Source organism: Plectropomus leopardus, chromosome 8 (assembly GCF_008729295.1).
Source record: "Plectropomus leopardus isolate mb chromosome 8, YSFRI_Pleo_2.0, whole genome shotgun sequence".
Lineage (NCBI taxonomy): Eukaryota > Metazoa > Chordata > Actinopteri > Perciformes > Serranidae > Plectropomus > Plectropomus leopardus.
Genome location: NC_056470.1, coordinates 29,892,848 through 29,916,609, shown reverse-complemented (window position 1 = coordinate 29,916,609; position 23,762 = coordinate 29,892,848). Strand labels below are relative to the sequence as shown.

Genomic DNA, 23,762 nt, shown 5'->3' with positions numbered 1-23,762 from the left:
TGAAGAATGAGAAAACTTCAAAAGCAGCTTGTTCATTTCATATTTAAGTTATAGCTCGGAGGGTACAACAGAGTTTTTCCCATGCTGAAACTTCATATCTGACATATTTTCTTAATCTACAAATAGGTCACCTAAAGTAGAGGATGTGAAATCTCACCCAAGTGAAGTGGAACAGCAGAGCCTAAGAATAAATCAAACTGAGTGATCTGGAGTACATTTTCTTTGGTTTTTCTTCATTGCTGCCCTGGGAAGTCGACTTGCTTTATGAACAGTAGGATCTGCTTTCCAACCCAATCTCCTAAACCCCGGTGAGGCTGCACAGCTAAGAAACACGGCTGATTACCTCATAGATGTGTTCCACTGCAGGCCCAACGTCCTGCTCCACCCCGTAGTTTTTGGTCACCTTCCAGTTGGCCGGCGGGAAGAAGACCTTATCTGGTCGAGACACACTAAAATAGAGAAGTGGGGGTGTGAGAACATGCGTGAGGGAGGCAACGGAGACTTAATGAAATTCCACAAGTTCAAATGAGGGAATCCTGACACTCAACTCACCCCTGAAGGATGACTTCAGCCTGGACAACCACCTCCAGCTTGTAGGAGACAACCTCACTGTGGGAATTATTCTCATTTTTACTGTGGAAACAGAGTGAGGAGAAAGATTGTGATTAGCTGACATCATTTGAGAGTTGTTGCGATCAGAGAAGCTGAAACCATGTGTATTCTTTACATTTTTTTCCAGATATGTTGGATATTGACATTGGGTTGTACCTGCGAATCTGCAGCTCGAACTGAACAGTTTTGTGCGTGTCCTTCAGTCTCGGCACCGTGAAGCGCAGACCTGCCCACAGCTGCAAAGAGGAAGTTTCAACATATTAACCATCATCATCTTATGTAAAACTAGAATTACCACCACGCGGCTGTATGCCTCCACACACCAGTCAAGTTGCATTTTCAGTTCATAATCATGTTTGTGAAAACATTAATGCTTCACACACATCTTTCCACGGCAACACAGAATATTTAAACAATCTGCACAGTTTCAAGGTGGGTACTCAAGATTAGTGTCACATGGTCAGTATCTGACAAAATGTTTCTCCTTCTTTTCCTGAGATATGATGCTGACTAATGGCCAGAAAAGTGTTTTTATAGAATATTATAATGTCACAGTTAAATTGACCTTTTGGATATAGAGTCGTCGCCTCATAATTTTATCCTAGTACACATTTGTGTGAAATTTTGTCATGATTCTTCGTGAGTAATGACAAAAAAAAAACTATGACCACTAAATTTTAAGCAATTCATTTTTGAGATTTAGTGGACGTTTGTGCTAAATTTGAAGAAACTACCTCAAGGCCCTCTGGAGATATTGCATTCACAAGAATTAGACGGAAGCAAGGTCCGAGTGACTTTGACCTTTGATCTATGATCGCCAAAATCAATTCAGTTCATCCTTGAGTCCAAGTGAATGTTTGAGCCGAGTCTGAAGAAGTTATCACACTTATTCACAAGAGCAATCAAAATGTAATCAGTGTCTCTTTGAGTCTCAGTGAACATTTGTGCTAAATTTGAAGACGTTCCCTCAAGGCGTTCCTGAGATATCACAAGAACGGGACGGACAACGCGATAAAAAAGTGCTTCTGGCCACGGCTACGGCATTAAAACAGTGGATCACAAAACATATTTTCTATTACTACATAACGAGTAAGAGCGAAGGGAGAGGTGTGAAGTTTCTGCACTCTATTTACAGACTTTCAGGCAGCCGTTCCTCCTTTATTCCCCTCTGCTACACACAGCTCATCCATTGACAGATACATGATGTTCTTGGGTGTGTCAGTCTGAACTTCTCGTTTTTTCAGCTGACAGATGCATTACATGTGCGCACATTCAACAGAGTTCTTACTTTGCCCTCTCTTTATCTACAGTTTTGGATCCATTTTCTTTCACACATAAGCTGGTACATTATTAAAGGGCAGTTCCAGCTGTGTTCTTTTCCCATTTTTTTAAGATGGAGACTCCCACTCAGCCGTTAGTGAAAAGCAGTGACGAAAGTTACAGCACTGGTGCCCTCCCCTCCCACTCTCACTGGTCGCTGACAGTGCAAGCATGAAGAATGAGGAAAGTGTTTGCTTCAAAGATTTTAACTTGGAGGAGGAAGATGGTGCCATTTTATCATTATTAAACATACATTTAAATAGGTAAAGACACTTTCAATATAATGCTACATTTGTACTATAAACACATTTATAGATGCATAATCAGTGTATTAACAACAGGAAATTGCAGTCAGTACGCTCCCAGTTTGTAGGAGTAGACATGAGTGCCAGGGCACAGAAGCTTAGCAAAGTACTGCTGACAACACCATGTTAGTTTGGTTCAGAAAGTCACACAATAGCACAAACCAACTGATCAACAGCAGCAGTAGACCACAAACTCCTTGTATTCTGTGAGGTAAAATGACTGTTTCTGTCCATGGATTCTGGTTATGGAGACAGAAAGCATCAAAACATATTTTAGACTCTGAAAAAAGGTCACTCAAAAACAATCAATATCAGTTTAAGTGTATGATATTTTTAGAACATTTTTACTGCTTTACCCTACCCTCAGACAATCTTTTCTAAAAACACAGCTGAAGCTGTTATGTCGCCGCGAAGTGTTGTCATTTTACCTCACAGCACACAGAAGGTGTTGGTCAACCACTGCCTCTGATCGTTACCTTTCTGACTTAAACTCTTTAAAAGATGAGCAAATTGATTTGATTTTTCTTTTTCAAAAACATGAGGAGAAGGAAATGAGAAACTTAACAAGACATGGGACAAAAATTAGCAAGCATATAGTAAAAGGTTACAAGGAAATGACCTGAACACGAGCAAAAAAAAAGGACAATCATTGCATTTTGATGCTAAAACATGCATACTTAAATAATAAAATAAATTCTCTATAAAGTCTCTATAAGATAAAGTCTCTCTGCATCTACCTTTTTATGAGCTACCTCTCAAACAGATGAATAATGTTTTGACCTTTCAAAAGAACAACTGAGCAGATTCCACAAACACTTTTTCAAATGAAGAAGTCTTTCTATCTCTTCCAGTTAACATGGAGTTGACGTTTTTCCCCCACAGACCTATTAAAAGCATGCCAGCTTGTGACTGCATCATTAAAAAGGGGAACTCTGCCCTGCAGGGAGCTGACAGCACAGATGGAGTCTGTACTTCCTGTCACAACATTTCCTAACATACCGACTGTTCCTGTGCTGTTCGCGCCCAACCTGGGGATGACATGCTGCTTCTTTTCCTACTAAGAGCAGGAAATCACGATGATGTGTCAACTATTTACCACAGTGCTATATTTTACAATAATTTAACTAAGCAGACATGGAGCAAAGGGGAAAAAATAATGCAAAAGACAAACTTACATTGGTGCCAGACTTCATCGGATTGCCCAAATCACAGCTGAGGTATCGAGTCTGGTTCTCTGTCTCATAGCTGCAAGTCAGCTGGGTCAAGCTCTGAGAAACAAGAGGAAACATTGGTCAAAAAACAGCAAAGGACTGATCATTACCAGCAATAATCATGTCCTGAGAGGGGGTCAGTATTTTGCGTTTCTACTCACCTCATTATTGCGAGCGATTCCGCTGTAGTCGGCTTCAGGGGGCAGCACCACGTACAGCTCTGCCTCGTACGCCCCTCCCTCACCCTCATTCCTGGCGTTGAAAGTCAAGGTCAGCGAGTTGTCATCGCCAAGGTAGACTTCCTTCCTGCTCCTAAGCAGCCAACAAAACAAAAAGGTGATTACTAACAGGGTAAATGGTCAGGTTAAATGGTGTCAGGACTCCTTAGACAAATAAATTTGATTATACAACAGTTAGTTCAGACCAAATTATTTGACAAGAAGCATTTCACAAGTGCTGACACACAAATACAACAGCCCTGGGATTTTATGCAGGTATCACGCTGCTTTACAGGTGCTCTATTGCAATTATTACTGTTAATTAGCAACATTAATGGTTATTTTAACAAACTTCTGTAGGGCTTTGCCAAATGCAAAAAAAAACTGATTATTGTAACAGATATTTTGATTGCAATATAAGTCACAGTTTTAGTGGAAATTATCATTTTTGCATTTCATTTTCACTGGAGAAAAAAAAGGGATAATGAAGTGATTTTTGTCAGGGTCTGTACCAAACAATCATGTTTCCCAAAATCTGGAAGATGATATCTAAAGCCAGGGCATCTCCATAGCACATCAACGCTTCATTTATTATGAACATTTTTCAGTTCTGATGATATGTTGCTATACTGTGCGGCCCTACATTTGAGTTAAATTATGAATGGTCAAAAGAGGAGGAAGGAAAGAAGCTTTGATACTTAACTGCAAACCTCCAGGTGTGCTCATATGACATCAACCGATGACGCAACATACTTTCTGATCAAGCTATTAACTCACTGGAGTCACACACATCAACAGACTCTTATTTCACTGGCCGCACAATAAATGGAAACATACGGACAAATGAACATAGTACAAAGTAGCTGGTCTGCAGTAACGAGTACACTAGCACAAAGTAACACGCTAGTGTGCATGTGCATGTAGTGTGCAGTTCGGTCTAATCACTTGAGGAGCTATTTACAGTGAAGAAGCAAAACAAATTGTAAAATAAACAACCACATCATAATCTGTTATCTCTTATACTCTCTCTTTTACACTGCCTGTTTAAGGTGGGAACATGGCACCGTTATGCCGCCTCATGGTTCTGTATATATTACGGTACAATCATGAAATAGGGTGACAGGTGGAAGTAACAGCAACAAGACAAAGTCTGTATCAACGGTACAGCCAGCAAGAATGGATCACAGGCAGCACGGGTGTGACGTTTTGACGAGGTTATGTGTGCAACCCATCGTGGGATATTTTAAAAAGTAGTTAGCAAGAGCCAAAATTAAGAAAACAATGAGGTTTGGGAGCTCCTTAACCTCTGAGCAGAGGACAAGATCAGCCGCTGTATAACAGAGACGGTAAATGATTGCTACCGACATGTTAAACCATTGTTATTGTACGTATATGTTATATGTCACACTAGAAGCAGACGCCGTTCTGTCACGCACGTTAAGCTTCTTTTAATTCTCCGATGTCAACATGCTTTCTAAAAATCACACACTGGATGATGCCGCCCTCATTTGGTTCTGTGTAAAAATGTAAAGACGACATGAAGAAGGCACTTTGCAGTGGCTCTACAGTACGATCTCTGTGTAAAAAAGGCTTTTATATCATAAGAGGGAGTGCTGTTGGACTGAATATCAGCACTCTGTCTTTTGTGATATTCCTTAAATAAAGTCACTGTCGTGAGTAAACAATGACATTTTGTTTGGGTTTGCTGGCAGCAGAGTCGGTAATAAATTGATGTAGCTTTAATGACACTAATACATTTTACAGGCCTTGTGTTTGGCGTTTTACTTTGTTTAGAGCCTGACTGTGAAAAGCACATTGATTAGATTCATCTCGCAAAGCCTCTCTGTTAAATGGAAACTTTTCCGATGTGGCAATAAAGTCATACAAGCTTAATAACAGAGCGTAGGACTGTAAAACACCTCCCCCTTCCTTGCTTTCTCTCACTCCCTCCACCTCTCTGCTCAGCTAAGAACAATGAGAAATTCCACATGTTGGGCCACACAGACGCTTTTAATTAGCCCGCTCTCATAAAGCAAAGCAGGAGAGCAAGAGGGAGACGATTTCTGCAGCTGATCATCCGCCAGCCTGCGACTCAACCGTAGTCTGATTCTAACTGGCATTGCACTTTTCAAACCAAACAAAGGCTCAAAATTAGAAAACACCACAAAACCTTAAAGCTTTCCTCGGAGACCCTCGGTCTAACAGGTTATGTGCTTTGGCAATAGAAGAGAAGAAACAACACTGCAGGAATGATGGATACTTTTTTTCTGAAATTCCACTAAATCACAGCCATCCCGTCAACCTCTCTGACTGCTATTAGGCGTCCTTAATATGCAGACAAAAACATCGAGCTATTATTTCAAATTGCACCAATCAGACTCTCTACGGCTCAGTGTCTGGAGTTGGATGGAGCGCAGCACTAACACGCACTCACAGCAGGTTGCTCCATGTGTGATGGATCAGCCATAGATCGAAGAAAAAAATGGAGGCAGATGGTAGATAAATATAGGAATGTGAAATCAAAATGACAGAGCAGAAAAGGGAGTATCAGGGAGGCTGTTATTTTTGAGAAAAATGCTAACAGATTTCTTGAATCAAAGTGTGGAAGGCAGGGTGCTCCTGACGGCTTCAGAAGACACACAGCTCCCATAAGCCATAAGACAGTGTGGTTCAATGCAGTTCGTGACACATGAGAATGGTAATGTTTGTGTTTACATTGTCAAAAGTTGTGAATAGTAGCATTATAATCACCCCATGTCATCCTGTTTTTTCGTTAGCCCTCGTGTAGGTACCCAGCACACTGATCCGAAACTAACAGGTGGAGATAGAAACACTGCAGTCTGTTGATTGGTCCAAGGCCTGCCTTACAAACGCGGGAGTGAGTGAGTGAGTGAGAGAGTGAGAGCATGAGTGAGTGAGTGAGTGAGTAAGTAAGTGAGTGTGTGAGTGAGTGAGTGTGTGAGAAAGTGAGAGCATGAGTGAGTGAGTAAGTGAGTGTGTGAGTGAGTGAGTGAGTAGGTGCGTGAGTGAGTGAGTGAGTAGGTGCGTGAGTGAGTGAGTGAGTAGGTGCGTGAGTGAGTGAGTGAGTGAGTGAGTGAGTGAGTGAGTAAGTGTGTGAGTGAGTAAGTGTGTGAGTGAGTGAGTGAGTAAGTGTGTGAGTGAGTGAGTGAGTGAGTGAGTAAGTCCGTGAGTGAGTGAGTGAGTGAGTGAGTGAGTCAGTGAGTGTGTGAGTGAGTAAGTGTGTGAGTGAGTAAGTGTGTGAGTGATTGAGTGTTATTACGTGTTAGTGAGTGAGTGAGTGAGTGAGTGAGTGAGTGAGTGAGTGAGTGAGTGAGTGAGTGAACTAAAAGCATGGTGAGATTAGCAAGCAAAATAGCCAGCTACTATTGAAATAGCAGTTTTGAACAGAGGAAAGACAGAATCAGCTGTGTCTGTGGGATGCACAAGGCCTCAGTATTTCTGAGAAACAATAAATATTACGTGTTACAGTGTCAGAGCGGATGCTACCATTTCTATGAGGAGAAAGTGGAACTATGATGTTGGAACAGGTGTTGCCTTCCTGAGTAACAACTTGTAACTAAAGGTCGACCAATTAATCGGTTTTGCAGATTAATCCAAACCCCAAAGGATGTTTTACAGAGGGATGTACATCAACACCCAAAGCTGAAGAGGGGAGGGTTGTGCTAATTGATCAGTGGGTTCAGCTCCAGATAAAGAAGGTTGTGTTCAGCTGTGTGAGTGTGTCTAATTTTGTGTAGTTTTCATTTTAAGGTGTATTTAAATGGGGGCGCCCAGTAGCTCATCTGGTAGAGCCAGCGCTCCCTGTACAAAGGCTTTGTCCTTGCCGCAGCGGCTGCAGGTTTGATTTTTGATTCAAACCCACGACCCTTTGCTGCTATCATCCACTCCTTCTCCTCCTTTCACTCTGCAACGATCCTCTCTAATAGTCATTAAAAGCCAAAAAACAACCTTTAACGAAACATGTATTCAAATGACTGCTTGGGCTGGACCTCAACAGCGGGGCTGAGTGAATGCTGCCCTTTTTCTGCTTTAAATTAAACGCCTTCTAGCGTTCCATACATTGCCCAGCCATATACCAGGTTTTGACGTACTCTTGTTTGTTCTGAAAATGCAAATGAAGTGATTGGCCCTTTAATTACCATCTGATAACACCACAGCCTAAACTTAAGAGCACTGTCTTTGCTGGAAAAGCAAATCAGGTCTAGGGTTTAGGTATATGTCTGTACAGGTTTTACGGGTGCTATACTGAAAGTATTAGTGGAAACTTATATTTTCCCTTTCATCTCTCCTGTCTTTTCCCCTGAACTGTTTGTCCTAGCACCTGTAGAGCAGAGCTGCTTCCTGTTTTCAGAGGACGGTGTTTCCCTACTCCACTGCACCGCTGTGGCTATTAACAGTCCCGCTCTGGTATGCAAAGCCAAACAAAGCAGCGGAACAACAAAAACAGCTGTATTTACACTTTAGCACTCAAATCCAAGGTCTCATTTGCACAGTGGAGGTGAAGAGTTCAGTGACCCTGTTCACAGTTAAACATGTATTATCCATCTAATATTATATGTTTCCTGAATCCGTACGCTCTGGGATTTCTAGAAATATATAAGGAAATGAGCAGACTCACCCATGAACTGCCAGCTTCAAGTCAGGAACACAGATGTTGTCTTCTCCGCAGTCCAACAGAATCTGAGCCTATGGGATGCACAGTGGGGGGATAAAAGGGTTAATTGAGGCTGCAGACCATGATGGTCACTTCTTTCACACATGAAGAGAATTAGGCACACAGGATAAATCAAATATCTGTTTATGAGAGACAACAGGATGAGTGTAGCAAGATGCGACATGTGGTATGACTAATACATTCCACCTCCGCCTCACACAGACACACACCTGCACTGCAGTCCCCCTTATCTACGAGACATCATCACTGCATCATCAGACAGTGTTTAAAACACTGTTGTGGCTCAGAGGGACAATGTCTGACTGAGTGAGGTCATGACAGACACCACCTGAACCAGCTGTCCTCGGCCGACACACACATGCTTTCTGGTTGTGGCGTAAGCGAAGGAAATGATGAACGGAGGAAGAGTCCAGCCCCAGAGAGGCAGAGCCAGAGAAGATACTCCTGTGCAGCTGCTCGAGCACAAAGCTGCCAGCTCCCAGCTCTCACCAGCGTCCCACATCACAGCATCATGTGGCAAACCACGCTTTCACCACACACTACGCCACCCAGCGAACCACAGCAGTATATGATCATATGGAGAGGGAGGAGCCTAGAGAAACTTACTGAGACATGGGATATCACTGATGACCCGGAAAGTATAAAGGGGGGTTCGGAGATTACAGTGGAGAGAAAGGAACAGAAACACTGCTGGATGAGCGGACAACCGCTGAACGTGTGGCAGGGCTGCAGCAGGGAAAGCCCTGCGGGTTGCTAAATTGCATCCCGCTGTGCCTGTGACAGTGCGATGATGCTCATGACGATAAGGATAATAAATAGAAATAGAGGAGGAGATTAGAGAGAGCCAGGCGCCCCCCCTTGTCATTACACCATGCAGGGGCTCTAATTATGGACACCATGTAACCGCCATGCTAACTTGGCCACATGTGCACCCTTGTATGTCGTCTGTAGGCCCGTCACTGTAGTTAAACAACAACAATACTGGACTCAGCGTGTGACATAATGAGGGCAGGCATCATGCATTGACACCAAAACGCTAACTTGGCAAAATGACTGGAATCTATTACACAAATTTACACTCATTTGGTCAGATGTTATTATTTTAAGCAATAGAATTAGCACTAGAACTTCGACTACCAAATTCTTATCAACTCATTCTTGAGTCCAAGTTGGCGTTTGTGCCAAATTTGAAGAAATTCCCTCCAGGTGATTTTGAGATATTGTGTTCACATGAATGGGAGAGCATAATGTCTCTAGCCAGTCTCTCTGCAGTCATAATAATGAGGGCACTGATGTACAGTTTCAGCCATTTTCAAGTTCTAAAAAGGTGACGGCATATGGGATCCTTTCTGGTTCTGCACGAACAAATGCTTTTTTGCAAAATCTGAAAATGATTGCAATTAATAGATCCATCATAATGTCTTAACTGTTTATAGAAACATGTGCAATGTGTTAAGATTAGAGAGTGTGCCGAGCACATCAACCATCTCGTCCTCACTCCAGCTGAAGATAGTAAGAACTTGGCATGAAATGTTATACAGGGCCGCCGCGCATTCTCAGAGCATATGTGGGAATCAATAGGGCATCGTGTGTCTGATCAAGGCCAAGGCTGCGGTATAATAGTCACTCCTCACTGTTTATACACTGTTACATTAACACAGTCTAAAGCAAGATTAATGATATGTGTTGGCAGTCTGACACAACTTCCACTCTCCCTTTTACACACAAACACAGATCAGGTTTGAACTCTTTGGGTGTTGGGTGAAAAGGGGCTTTTCCAGGTTTAAGGATGATATTTAGCTCAGACTTGTCTCAAGGTCTTGGTTCAGTGATAGACCACATCTGTTGGAGGCCCCAACAGCTTTGATATCTAGGAAGGACATCAATGACAGGGTTCAGTCGTGATCCAACAAGATAGAAACAAACCACGATAGCGAGAGAAAAAGAGGAGGTAAGGCTACACTGATTGCAGTTCCCCAAACGCTACAATCTGGTTGCTAAACTCACATATGGTGCACGTTGTGCCACAGCTGAAAGAATACCCACATGTTTAGCCAACTTAACTCACTGCCAGAGGAAAACTGGCAAAATGCCGCAAGATTTCAACCAGATGGGCAGAGAGCCCGGCTGTGCTCCACCCGGAAATATCGACCAACCTTCTGTGTGTGCAGCTCTGGAACGAGTCACCTATGTACAGTTACGCAGCCAAGCAGGCTGAGAGCAATTCCTGCTGGGACGGGGAAACACTCCACTGTACATATGCATCACATTTTCATTTCAAAAACAGCTTTCCAGACACTCTGGACCTTTTCCCAGCAGACTAGCTTAGAATTTACATTAAAAAGAACAGCCTCTTTCACTGGGGACAGGAGACAGCCAGTGAGTAGCTGGCCGCTGATACAGGGAATGATTACTCAGTGTGGCAGATTTTCTTATCATCAGCTCAGCGAGAACTAGTCTAAGCAATTTAAGAACCATATGTACATTATTAGGGAATACTGCCACACTATACATTGATGCTATAAGCCCTGTAGATGACTCCAGGGCTAGTTAACTGTGCTGTATAGAAGATTGGGGAAGTGTAGTGCTCGTCAAAATACCTTCTGCTCAATTACGTTGGTGGTCTGATAGTTGAGGATGGGCCGCAGGCCGTGGGAGTCAGCAGCAGCTTTTGGATCCAAGCTGAAGTTCAAGGCCACATAAATGGAAGAGAGTTTATCCCTGAAGTCTTTCTCATCCTGCAGTCAGAGAAAAACAAAGCAGGGTTATTGTTAGATGCAGTTTGTAGAAAGAGAGAATTTGTTGGTCAAGGAGATCACAGGCTTTCAGTTTGTATTATAATTGTAGAAAACCTGCTTTTTCCATAGTTTTTGTCTGTGGTTATGACTATTGTACAAACTTAAAGGGACAGTTCACCCTAAAAAAAAAAAAAAAAGAAAAAAAATTCATCTCCTCTGAGGTGCTATTTATCTAACTGTTTTGCCAAATGTTGGAGTTATCAGCCGTAGAGATGTCGGCCTTCTCCCTAACATAGAGGAACTAGATGGCACTCGGGTTGTGGTGCTCAAATCGTCAAAAATATTTTTAAAAACTCAATAGCAATGTCTCTTTTCAAAAATAATGACCCAGTTACTCAAGATAATCTACAGACCTTGTTGTGAGCAGTTACATGGGGGAGCAATTTTCTTTTTACAAAAATACACCCGCCAACTGAATCACTGCGCAGAAGGAAGAGTGCATCTGCTGCTTGCTAATTTAGCATCAATGAGCTAGCTAACATTACAGTTCAGCCGAGGAGGACGCCATTAATGTTTAAATCTTGTGCGGCCTTTCGTCCATGATGAGTAGACGCACGCTTCCCTCTGTGTAATGATAGGATTGTTGGGTGTAGTTTGGTAGAGAAAGTAGTTCCTACAATAATCTGTGGATTATTTTGAGTAACCAGGTCATGATTCCCAGAAAGAGACGCTGTTGTTGAGTTCTAAAATTAATTTTTTGGCACTTTGAGCCCCACATGCCGAGTGCCATTCAGTTTCATTATATTGGAGAGAGGGCAGACAACTCTACGGCCAATATCTTCAACACATGGAAACTCACACCAAAACAATCTAGATTCATAAACAGCGATAAAGGTAAGAGGTATTTCTTATTTTTGAGGTGTATTGTCCCTTTAGGTCTAAGGACAAATTATCACAGAGTTTTTTTTTTTATAAGTGAGAAAGAGGGCGTACTCGTAGGTAGATCTTGGTTTGGTTGCAGACACGCTCCCCATGGCGCACCCTAACACTCCTCTGGAGCGAGGGCTGCTGGGAATCCAAAAACAAAGCCCTCCTCACTGCACCTTTCTGCTTGTGCTTATTGCTATCGAGCTGCACCTCCACCTGGAAATCTGGAACACATACAAATGAGCATTCATGGCATGATGAATGTTCTTTAGTCACGTACTGACAGGTTTTAAAAAAAGACCTCCATAAATACTCTGGAGCACACACAATGTAGTCAATGTACGTTAATGGCACGGGGAACACTTGTATATAAAGGAAGGAGTAATTAGAGATAATAACTGGAGGTTATTGGAGCACAAAAGATCATTAAGGGTGGATCACAGAGGATATTTTGCACACTGCACTCTCTTTTTCGCCATAACAAAACCAAAAAATTCAACATTAGCTGCCAAAACACTTTAACCTACAGATGTGTCATGGATTTAAAACATTAGCACTGGTGGCTATTTGACAGTTTCCTTACTTGTAATAAAGTACAGATGTGGAAAATTGGCTCACCTAGGACGTCTGGTAGGTGCTTCCCATCGGCAGATATGCAGAAACTCAGGTTGACACTGTTTTGGACAAGAGGGACAAGGGCATGATGAGGGGAGCATATTCATATATGGCAGAGATTCAGTGTAAATACACTGTACACACAAAGACACCTCACTTGCCCTCTTGCTTGTTCTCTCATTTTCTCTCATGGCCCATTTTTCTCATGTCAGCTCCTTACATGGTTCACATTACGAGGCACAAGACGTAATGGGAATACGATGCAGAATATGAAAAAAATGCCAAATGTTTGGAGACACACTGGCATCTGAGCGCTTTCGCCAGCCAAGTTGATAAATCGGTGTGTCTCCGTTTCCACCCGCAGCCCCCCTTAAACTAAAGGAATAGCAGAGTTAAGAAGGGTGAAATTGGGCGACGACTCAGGTTTCAGTGCTGACCAGTCAATGGCTGTCTATGTAAGCCTGTAGCTCTCTCCCATGACATCAGCTGCACAACATGCCGCTGCTGTCCAAAAATCTGCAACCCCAAAACCCCCAATCCTTTTACTAGTAAACCCACAGGAGCAAACACTGGAAGAAGTGAGGAAGGCAAAAAGGAGAGTTTGTCGGAAAAAAGCACAGAAAAAGGAAGAGAGGTGAAAAATGAGACAGAGAGACACAAGGACTTCTTTTGAATAGCAGTAATAACTTCATGTATAAGCTCCTATGTCTGCACAACTGTGTGCGCACGCTCACGGGAGTCTACGTGTCCTGATGTTTCCCAGCTGTGTTCCACCACCAAACAATATCTCATTCAAAGCAAAAAACCTTCCAGCCCCTCCCCTCCCGCCCTCCCACCCATTATCCCTTGTGCTCTCCCTTCACCCCCACCAAAAACTCCTCATCACCAGGCAACGTAGTGTAATCAAGACACATGTGTATACAAGAGTTTCCTTTATGGATCAGGATCTGGAAAGGGGGGCGACAGACACATGAGCACGGTGTCAACCATGTTGAGCAGCGAGCAACCGTCGTCTGTTTCCTCTCCCCTTCTCTGGCTGCGCAAATTTAGTGGAGGCCAAAAAAGGCTAACAATGCCGCTATTCAGCATGTTATTCCTCCGCTGCTTAACTAAAGCAGCATGATATGAAGACATTTTGGAAATAGGTCAGATAAGAGCAGCTCTCGGTGCAAATTAATACCGTGACTGCTGATGGAGAGGATATTCTTTATCAGAACTTCCTGCCAGGATAGGAGTGTTTATGCATGTGAGGGGAAACGGGGAAGCCCATCTTTTGGCAGTTGGGTCAAACCCAGATACCAACGGAGAAGCACTGAAGAGGAGTCACAGGAAGCTGACTGATGGTCACGGACAGGCTGCTTAACACTCACCAGGAAACAGGAATGCTGCTGTTTCCACTGGTGACGATGCAGTTCTTCTCTTCAGGGTTAATCATGGTGGGGTAAACTGTCAGAAAGGCACTGGTGTTCACTATTGGTCGAGATCTGGAAGGTAAGAAAAAAATTCATTAAAGACCCTCTTAAAGATTAAATTGAACTTTTACTGTCTTAAAGGAATAGCTTGACATTATATGCGTATTCGCCTGCCAAGAGTTAAATGAGTAGATTAATATTAGGCCTGAAGCATTTATTTTTTTCATACCTATTTGAAATCTTTGTACAGAGCCAGCTAGCTGCTTCTCAAGGTTTCCACACTTAGTGCTACGCTAAGCCAACCTTGCTATACAGTGTAGACATGAGCATTAATATTCTCAGCAAATGTTTCCCACAATATTTAAATTATTCCTTCAACAAACCAACTTCATGATAACACACAGTAAATGATTCAAAACTGCGTACCTATAGAGAACTGCCTTGCTAACACCAAAAGCACCAACGATGAGATCTGAGGAGATAAAGGAACAGAATTAGACAACACAGAAAAAAAAACAAAGTTAATAATGGTCATTGCATCCTCCCAGCCTCACTCACCCGGGTATCCATTCATGTCCAGGTCCTGAGCACCTCTGAGGGCAAAACCAAAGCTGGCGGGAATAGTTCCAGCAGCCCACTGACCAGTGATCACCTGTGACGGCTTTTCCCTGAGTCCCTCTGCGTATCCATTATAGATGTAGACGAGTCCCTGCCGCTCCTCTCCTCCAAATGGACTGCTGATGGCAACATCTGCCAAAGGTCAAAAGTGAAGAAAAATATTATACTGTAACCGAATTATCCATGTGTAAACAGAGAAAGTAGCTAATATTTTTAGGCTGAACATTCCTTTTAGAGACTTAAAGTCTGCAGTCAGCGGCTGTGTGAGGCTAAACTTAGGCACATCTGTTTGCTAATTAAGCACGAAGTACAGCTGAGGCTAATCATCTCATTAGTTTTGCTGGTATTTGGTCATAAACTGAAGTCTTAGTGAATTTAGGGTGAGCTAAAGGAAATATCAGAGGATCACCAAAGTCATTAGACTCTATCCTTTTGGGACCATAAAATCAAATGCATAAAATGTCATAGTAATACAGCCATTAGTCTGGACCAACGTGCTGGTCAGCCAGCTATCAAATCGACATTCAAACAAGAGCCATGTCACTCATGTAGCTAAAATAGGTTTGTCCAGGTTAGACAAATAGCTTACCAAACATCTAATCATCAAATTAATCACAGCAGTCAATATAACAGCTGTCCAGAAAAATGGAAAAGAGAAAATAGTCTTTGAATTTCATTTACATGCAGAAAATTAACCATAATCTAACTAATTCAGTATTTTATCAATACACCAACTACAGTCCCTGATTTTTACCATTAAAACCATCCTGGTTCAGATCTCCCAGTGGCGCAATTGTGCTGCCAAATCTCCCAAACACCTGGGTGCCTGTCAGGTGAGGAAGGCGGAGCTCCAGATTCAGGGGGCCACGCTGGAGGTAAACATAGACCCGGCCCATCTCTTCCAGGCGACTGTCGGAGCCTCGGACCATGAACATGGGAGCTCCCACCAGCAGGTCGGCCATCCTGCAGACAAGAAAGGAGAATCAGACAAAGTTATTTAAAGTCAGACACTTTGACGCCTCTAATGGGTTGTTGGTGGCATCCAATAGATTCTGTCAGTTAACTATGTAACAAGAAAGAGAAAGAGGAAGACAGGAAAGAGAAACAGACATGGATACTCACCCATCGCTATTTATATCAGTCGATGCTACTGCATAGCCAAAATACGATCCCATCTGCAAAGAAAAGTATTTTAGCCCATGTAAAATCTCATCATCAAAGGGCATTAATATCATTAAGATCTGTATTTAAAATAATACAAACAGTCATGCTACTACAAACTTCCTTGCTTTCTGTATTACTAGAAAAAGGGAGGCTTGAAAGAAACATGAAGGCTTGATGGGTTTTACAGGTTAGGCCCAGTTCGGAGCTGTTTCCGTTCCAACTCAGTTTCATTTTCTGAATTGTCTGTCACGACCCTTGAGTCTTAAAAGCACAGACATTGCAGGAGCAGACAGAATTACCAGAGTGTAAGCAAATTTCACTTGTGATTTTATTTATTCAGCTGAGTCAATCATCACGGTTTAAACAAGCTCGGAGCCTCTCTATTCCCAGAGCCATTTGCACAAATTGCCACTGCACTTTCCCCTCAATAACCCAGCTTTACAGCAAACCACGAAAAAGACCAAAATCTAGTTAAGAGACTGTTGTAAAGGAAATTATTTCTGCTTACACCGACTCAACAAATTAAGAGCTCTCATGAGGAGCCGAGTATTGAAAATACAATGGAAGCAGAGCGTGAAGGAGTCTTCTGTAGAGGCCAAAGACAGGAGATCTCTCACTCACCTGCTCGCCAGTGAAGTTGATCATGGTCTTCAGATCTGTACCATTCAGTATAGACACCTGCAACACAGCAGCCACATATGGTCTTTTTTATAAAGTAAGCACAATCTCTGGTATGGAATTCACTGCAAAAATAATCCCCACTGCGACAACATCACTAAGGCTGTTTTCTTTCTTTTACTTTCCTGTATCGGCCCCAAATCTAAGGTCCAGGCCTCTCCATCCAAAAGCACAAAAATGGGAGCCAAAATGAGAGTGATGATTAAGCTTTCTTACCGATCCATAAAGCATGAGTCCTTTTGGAACCCCAGCCACAAAATCTGGAGGTGCACAGAGAGATGAAGCACAGATTTAGGAGGGAAAATACACAGGTCAGCAGGAGGGCACAAGAATTCCAGTACTGACGACGTTTCCAGCTCAATAATCATGTAAAATATTGTAGCTGACTTCAGTTTATGTTCACTTCAGCTGCAATATTTGCATCGGTATGTGACTGCTGTTATGTGTCTTTACTTTCTGCATGCTTCACCTAACATTGGCCATGTGCGTGCATACCCATTTTATTAACTCACCTTCAGCCTGATCACCACTGAATTCCCCAACAGCAATAGAGTAGCCTGCAGACATGAGGACAGACATGAGACTGAGCATGCATGGCGAACAAATGAAGATATGCATGGTTTCACATACATTAATTTATTTGTGGGAGCCCGCCAAATTAAAACATCTGCCACCACAAATAGAGCTGGACTGTTCACTAGGAACACTGTTTAAATATATTTACTTCTGATTTATTCATTGCAACACACTCTCAGAGCCTAGCGTGCACTCTGGGCACAGAGGGAGAAGCATAGCACCAGGCACTGTGGGAGTGAAAGCGAACCATTTATTCTGCTGGATTTAAAAGTTTGCATTCACTCATATAAGCTGCTCCTCTCAACCATTGATGTGATCGGATCAGCTGTGAACAGATCAACAGATCAATTATCTATATCATGAGTAATAAACTGCTGCTGAGGAAAAAAAGAACTCATGGAGAACTACACCTACAGTGCATTCACTACCCCCAAAAAATCCTCAGTTTAGAAAGGGGACACAGAATGATACAAAGGGACAAACACAAATTTAAAAGAAAAAAGTTTGCTGTTAACCCCCTCCTGACATCACCTACATAACTCTAATTCTGTGGGAAACACAGATATTTGTCAATGTGTAGTCATCATTAGGCCTGTCACAATAACTATGTTCTGTGGAGGATATAATGTCCCAGAAACAATTGTGATATAATATTATTGCCATTTTAAGGCCATTATGCACAACAGATATTATAATAAAATAGCATCATAATACAAGTACAGTTCAAAAAGCACTAAAGTTTTAATTCCTTAGAGTATTGACATTGAAATTGGAATGTAAAAAAAATAATAATTAAAATATCCTAAATACATTATATATATAAAATAAACTCAAAGAACCCAACCAATAAATCAAAATGGATTAACAGGATCTGCTAGCAAAAATTGCACTAGAATAAAAATTGAACACTTACCTTGGTAGCTGTCATCATGTTCAGCCTTGACCTGTCTGGTCTGGATCTGGCCCTCCACAGACTGCATGAAGAAGCCCGGGTAGTACGCTTTGATAATGTCCTCCTTCGCTGCAGAGATCACCTGACCTGATGTAAGACCAACGAGAAAAAGGAAAATTAAACCCCGAAGCACTTTTTGAGGGTTGGTTTTTCTGATTATCACATGGTCGATTGGTACGTACCTTGCCAGAAGTAGCTGCCTGGTCCTCCCAACACGACTTTGCCATCCTGAAATATAAAAACTGTGAATTACTACAATGAAAATGGAAATGATTACCCTGGATACCTCTGGTTGTTCACTAACAGGAACTTGGTTATTACCGTAGTGAAGTCAGCACTGAATCCTCCCTGACAGTAGCCCTGTCCCACCGCGCCGCTGATCTCTGAAACACACAGAAATGGATCATCATGAATTATTTGATAAAATAACAGTACTTCTGGTTTCAAGGCATTACTCCATCAACAAAGACATTTTCCCTCATTTAACTCCCACACAGAGAACAGCTGTCACATTAAAGGGGATCTATTATGCTGTTTCTTTTTTCTGTCGTAGATATAACATTACAATGCTGGATGCTTACATTAAACGTGGCCAAGGTTTAAAAAAAATTAGGTAAACGTATGTTAAACAAATCCCTGCCAGCAAAAAACTCTGAATACTCTGTTTCCAAGATTCTCTTAAACTTTGACTATAAGCTGTCAACTCGTGACAAGTTTCTTTATGTGATCATCTGTTCCTGGAAAGCTACTGCTGGTGTCTACATTACATAGTCTACATTTGTTTATTATTCATTATTTGTTTATTATAAGGATCCCCATTAACTGACGCCTAGGCGGCACGCTAGTCTCCCCGGGGTCCAAGACAACATAACATTACATCACAACAGCACAAATAATAAAAATTAATAGTAAACAATAAAGTAAGTAAGTGAAAGAAAAACCTGGTAGACATAGGTCTTCCAGCAAAGACAGTGATGAATATAAAGTATTTTTTGACCATTAAAGCATGTGAACATGTTCTAGCAGGAACCTTAAATACAAGTATACACCTGAAAATGAGCATAATAGGTTCCCTCTAAGGCCATTTCTATGATTAAAAACAAAGGACCAATGTTATATTGTAGGTCTGGAAAGGTGACAGTTACCTGTGCGGCAGGGAGCGTACTCCACAAATTTGGTGAAATTATGGACTGAGAGGAAGCAGGTTCCTGTTGCATCAGAATGAGCGACATCTTTTTCAGTCCGCCAGGAGTAGAGAGGCGCGCAGGCCTGGGTTTGAGAGGAGGTGAAGAGAGACGGGGATTGGTGGGGAGAAAAAGGGGAGGGAGGAGACGTGGTGATGAATGGGGTGAGCTTTTAGATGGGAGATGTTTTTCCAGTTGCAACATCACACTGGTGAACTCGTGGGGGAGACCCAGGCTGAGGTCAGCGGTACATCTGGAGCAGGGTAATCACGTAACTTAACCCAGGTCACAACCCGGACTATCAGACCAAACAAGAGGCAGCTCAACTTTGATGTCACATGGGGGGTACAAAACATTTCTTTACGGTGTCTTGAGACTAGAAGTGAAAACTGGACCTGAATTACGGCACCTTAATGGACAGTAATCTGTGAGACAAATTTCTAACAAAGAACATACACATTTCCCCTGATATCAGAGAGAGCCATCACCCTAAGTTTCTCACAGCCAAGGAGCCAGAGAAGGCTGCACTGAAAGCCCCAATCATAACAGCACAGAGCACCCGTGGAGTGGCGCAAAGCTGAAACTCTAGTCCATCTCTTCCCAGCCCCCAAAAACATCTCTAAGAGGGTCCTCTTACCAGAATTGTGTCACCGTGAGAACGCACAGTGGCGCCGAACCATTGGTGGGACTTGAAATCAACCTGATGCTCTGTGTCGTTGATCAAAGAAGTGCGATCCCCTGAGAAAAACACAAGAAAATAACAATGAGTAATTGCACTTTGACAAAACATGCATTCCTTCAATTTCCTTGAGTTGAGTTGAATATCTTAATTTCGCTTTCCCCTCCCAGGCCCTCGGAAACATCTGGACAATTGGCAGAACTCGAGCTTGAAGACTCCAGTTACACTATTTTTCATGCAAAGACAATCATGGTGAGAAATTGAAATGTATTTGCTGCTCGGCCACTGTTCAGGAGATAGTGGATCTCTTGGATGGCCGGGTTTGGGTCAAGCTTAACCTCGCTGACCCTTCGCTCTGTTTGACCACCTGGCCAATAACACAGATCTCCCACTTCATCGCTTTGACAGCAGCAGGTGACATGACAGATGGTCTGGGGAGTCAGGTTTAAACACGACTTTATAAGAAGGCAGATGTTGCATCTGTGCTGCAAAAGGAGATTGAAATGCTTTAAATGCAAACAAATTGATTAGACAAGGAAGTCACATCACTATCAGCCCTTTTACAAGGGCTGGCTCATACAGTGTGAGCTGACATCTATAAGGAAAGCCAAAATATTGGGTCAAGAGCAACCAAACCCACCCTAGTTAACCCTTTGCAGATCTCAAACTGCAGACTTTGTCAAATCACAGGCACAGTGGTGTCCGCAAGGGGGGCAGTACGGCCCCCCAGTGAAAAACATTGGATGCCAACATTAACTGTTTTTAAGAGGCTGTGGCACACTCATTGTTTAAGCTAGCTCAAAGGTACTGGAAGGCATCCATTGGTACCAACCATACTGGCATAGCTTTGTGTTAATGGAGCTAAGCAACTCTCTAAATTAAGGCTAAATTTTGGCAAAAGAACATAGTATTTTTTAAAGGTGAACTCTCACCTCAAGATATGCGTATTAAAATGGTTCCTATTGTAAGGTTTCCCAAACAATCATTTATTTGTGGTGGCCTGCCACAATTAGAACTTCTTTTAGCACATACTAATGTTTTATTTTAAAGCTGGACCGTTTTTCACTAGTTGTTAGGTAGTTTGTGACTTATTCATTGTTCTACATACCTTTTTGGGTTTTTCATTGTACCTGTCTCTCCCTCCATTACAGGTTTTTTTGGGGAGTTTTTCCTTAGACAATGTGAGGGGCTAAATGCAGAGGGATGTCGTATGCTGTAAAGCCCTCTGAGGCAGGTTTTGTGACAATGGGCTTTATAAATAAACTTGAATCGAATTGAAAATCTCTTGCAGTTTGCTTTCTCAAAGTAGCTGCTCCCCTCTGATCAGTTAAGGCTGAATCAACAGATAAATTATCCACCCAGCGACTCAAACTCATAACGAGTTCAGCCCACGCTGTGTTCACAGCGATTAAAAATGTAGATGGGGCCCAGAATGACAAAAACGGGACACATGCAGATGATCTTAAAAAAAGGGAAATACACTTTAAAATAAGAAACCAAAGTATATCGTTATATGGTTCCTTTATTCTCATATTGTCATAGTTTTCAACTTCAAATCATCTAAGTGTAAGGCTGTCAAAAATATGAGGAAAAAGGCAACACCTGCAAACTGCTACACAAGTTTAAAAGATAAAATGTTTAAATCCGACTTGGATCTTTGGCAGGTAAAAAGTTAGTTTTGGTGTGCCACCACAATATATCCAGCAGTACTATCTGGCCACCTTTAGCAAAAATTTCTGGGGACACCATCGCACAGGGATATTGCAAAAGAGCAGACCAGAACAACTCTGAGGACTTAAACTGCAAGATCACGACCCGTGTGAATGTGAAGAAAGCAGGCTGTGCGTCAGGCCTCTCTCTCCATGCCTGTCCACCCCTGGCCTTCCCTCCCAGCCAACTAGGCAGCCTGGAGCTGCTCCGCGTCTTTGTGGAAACAGCGGAGGGGCCAGGGTCCAACGAAAACATACACACTCTGGCCCGGCTTCCTCATAGCAACCTCACAGTCATCTCTGTTTAGGCACACACTTCTCTCCCCCTTCCCCTGTTTTCATTTTCAATATTATCTCCATCTCTCTATTCATTTTTCTTGCACTATCTCGCCCTGCTCTCCGTGTATATACAGCCCTTTCTTTCCTTCGCTTTCAGGGAGTGCTGCTCCCCCTCACCCCAGACAGTAAGCACAGAGATTATAGTTTTTTAATAACCAGACAGTATTTCTGCTTAATCTCCAACACTGGGGGTTCCTCCTAACGTTATTTATCACGGGCCTACAGCAGCGAGCTCTGCCCCCAGAGTGTTTCGAGGCGAGTGTGAAAAGAAGTGCTTTAGCCATAGAGTTAATAACATGAACAGCACTTCAAACAGCTCCTTATAAGCTTGTTACTTTAACTAATCCACCATAACCGCATGGTGCTTTTTCTTAAGGCTTACACCTTCTTAATATTTTCATAACTCAGGGGTCTTTGTTTGGATAAGGTCAACGCAAAGCCACCAGGGAAAGGTGGGAGCTGCACGGTGACCGTGCTGTGAAGTCCTCTTGTAATACATGCAGCATATCTGTGATCTGGCTTTGTAAAAGACAGGAAGCACATCAATGTACCCGCCTAGAGAAGTTCTCACATGGCAGCATTCGTTCTAGCATTAGTTCTGTGTCACTTTAACTGGTGATGAAAAGTTGCATTTGTTGTCTGCGACTGAAGGCAGCCAGCTGGAGTCACGTGGAATGCTTTTAATGAAAATAGAGATTCAGAGGCGGGACACAACAACATCTGACCAAAGAAGCCCCCCCCGGGAGGTCGGTTAGAGCAGTGTGCTGATGTGACATGGTGCCCGGTCTCTCCCGGGACCAGCAGAGGAGTGTGGGGGTCTGGAGCTCGTTCATACACTCACTCACGCCTTTGAACTTTGAGCAAGACGACGGCCATTAGTGAGCCTCTCATTGTGTGTATGTATGTGTGTGTATTTTTGTGTGTGTCACTGGGGTCGAAGACAAATGGCCAAATTCACTCATCACATCAGCTGCCCCCGTGGGAGGACCTGAAGCAGGAGGGGGGCAGAGCGGAGGAACAGAGCTCTGGTTTCTCCCTCTTTCCTCCCCCTCTGGCCTTCTCCCATCCTCCCATCCTGTATGTGCCCTTCTCACACCCTCCCCAGTGCCCTCGCTCCCTGCTTCTCCGCTCCATAGACAGGCTCTTATCTCAATGGAAGAGGAAGTGGATGGGAGGGGGCCTCTGGCCACTTTGACCCAATTAGTTAGGCTAATTAAGAGAGGCTACAGCCTGTGGGTCAGAGCTCAAACACACCAAGAGACAGTCAGGCTTCACCCACACTAACAGGTTTTTGTTTTAAAAATGGGGTTTTAAAAAAGATCTCCATAAACACATGTATTTCACCGCTGTTTGAGAAATAATCTCCTTCTATACTAACAACCCTTAAAACGTAAATCACATTCATGTACACAGGGAATGTGCGTACCAGTCTAAACAGGAAGCCAATTGTCTACTCTGCGGTAGGGCTGTCCCAATAATATAAATTATCAATGTTGCAATACTGCACTATTGACAAGTCAACTGCAGACGAAGGCAAGCCACCACAAAAACCACTATGTTTTTGTTTTTTCTTCCTTTTTTTCATATTTACACTATGCTACAAATGCCAGCAGTGAAAGGAGGCACTGAGCGTCTATTCTACATTGTGTACTACATGTTCTCTCAGGTCATTAGAGTTAAAAATACTCAACTTAAGGCAAAACGCTGCAGCCGCTCACCACTACGACTTTTTACCAAGCTGTCAAATCACAATCGATGAGGGGCGGAAAAAATACCTTAAAGATCAACTGTCTAACCGCTTAACTACAG

The 23,762-nt window shown here is 42.7% G+C and overlaps 1 protein-coding gene across 1 annotated transcript in view; it reads right to left on the bottom strand.

The window, feature by feature from the left end:
• The window catches only part of itga5 (integrin, alpha 5 (fibronectin receptor, alpha polypeptide)), a 49,672-nt gene that overhangs the window by 9,647 nt on the left and 16,263 nt on the right, over window positions 1–23,762 (bottom strand). The window contains exons 3-24 of the mRNA XM_042491202.1: window positions 19,864–19,964; window positions 19,188–19,311; window positions 18,364–18,425; window positions 18,225–18,270; window positions 18,004–18,129; window positions 17,027–17,071; window positions 16,731–16,774; window positions 16,458–16,514; window positions 15,795–15,847; window positions 15,427–15,635; window positions 14,613–14,804; window positions 14,481–14,526; window positions 14,013–14,126; window positions 12,646–12,701; window positions 12,094–12,251; window positions 10,963–11,100; window positions 8,306–8,373; window positions 3,610–3,760; window positions 3,413–3,505; window positions 769–848; window positions 553–633; window positions 344–449 (exon numbers count right to left, since the gene is read on the bottom strand). Coding sequence (XP_042347136.1) covers window positions 344–449; window positions 553–633; window positions 769–848; window positions 3,413–3,505; window positions 3,610–3,760; window positions 8,306–8,373; window positions 10,963–11,100; window positions 12,094–12,251; window positions 12,646–12,701; window positions 14,013–14,126; window positions 14,481–14,526; window positions 14,613–14,804; window positions 15,427–15,635; window positions 15,795–15,847; window positions 16,458–16,514; window positions 16,731–16,774; window positions 17,027–17,071; window positions 18,004–18,129; window positions 18,225–18,270; window positions 18,364–18,425; window positions 19,188–19,311; window positions 19,864–19,964 — 2,150 coding nt within the window. The remainder of the gene's footprint in view (window positions 1–343; window positions 450–552; window positions 634–768; window positions 849–3,412; window positions 3,506–3,609; window positions 3,761–8,305; window positions 8,374–10,962; window positions 11,101–12,093; window positions 12,252–12,645; window positions 12,702–14,012; window positions 14,127–14,480; window positions 14,527–14,612; window positions 14,805–15,426; window positions 15,636–15,794; window positions 15,848–16,457; window positions 16,515–16,730; window positions 16,775–17,026; window positions 17,072–18,003; window positions 18,130–18,224; window positions 18,271–18,363; window positions 18,426–19,187; window positions 19,312–19,863; window positions 19,965–23,762) is intronic.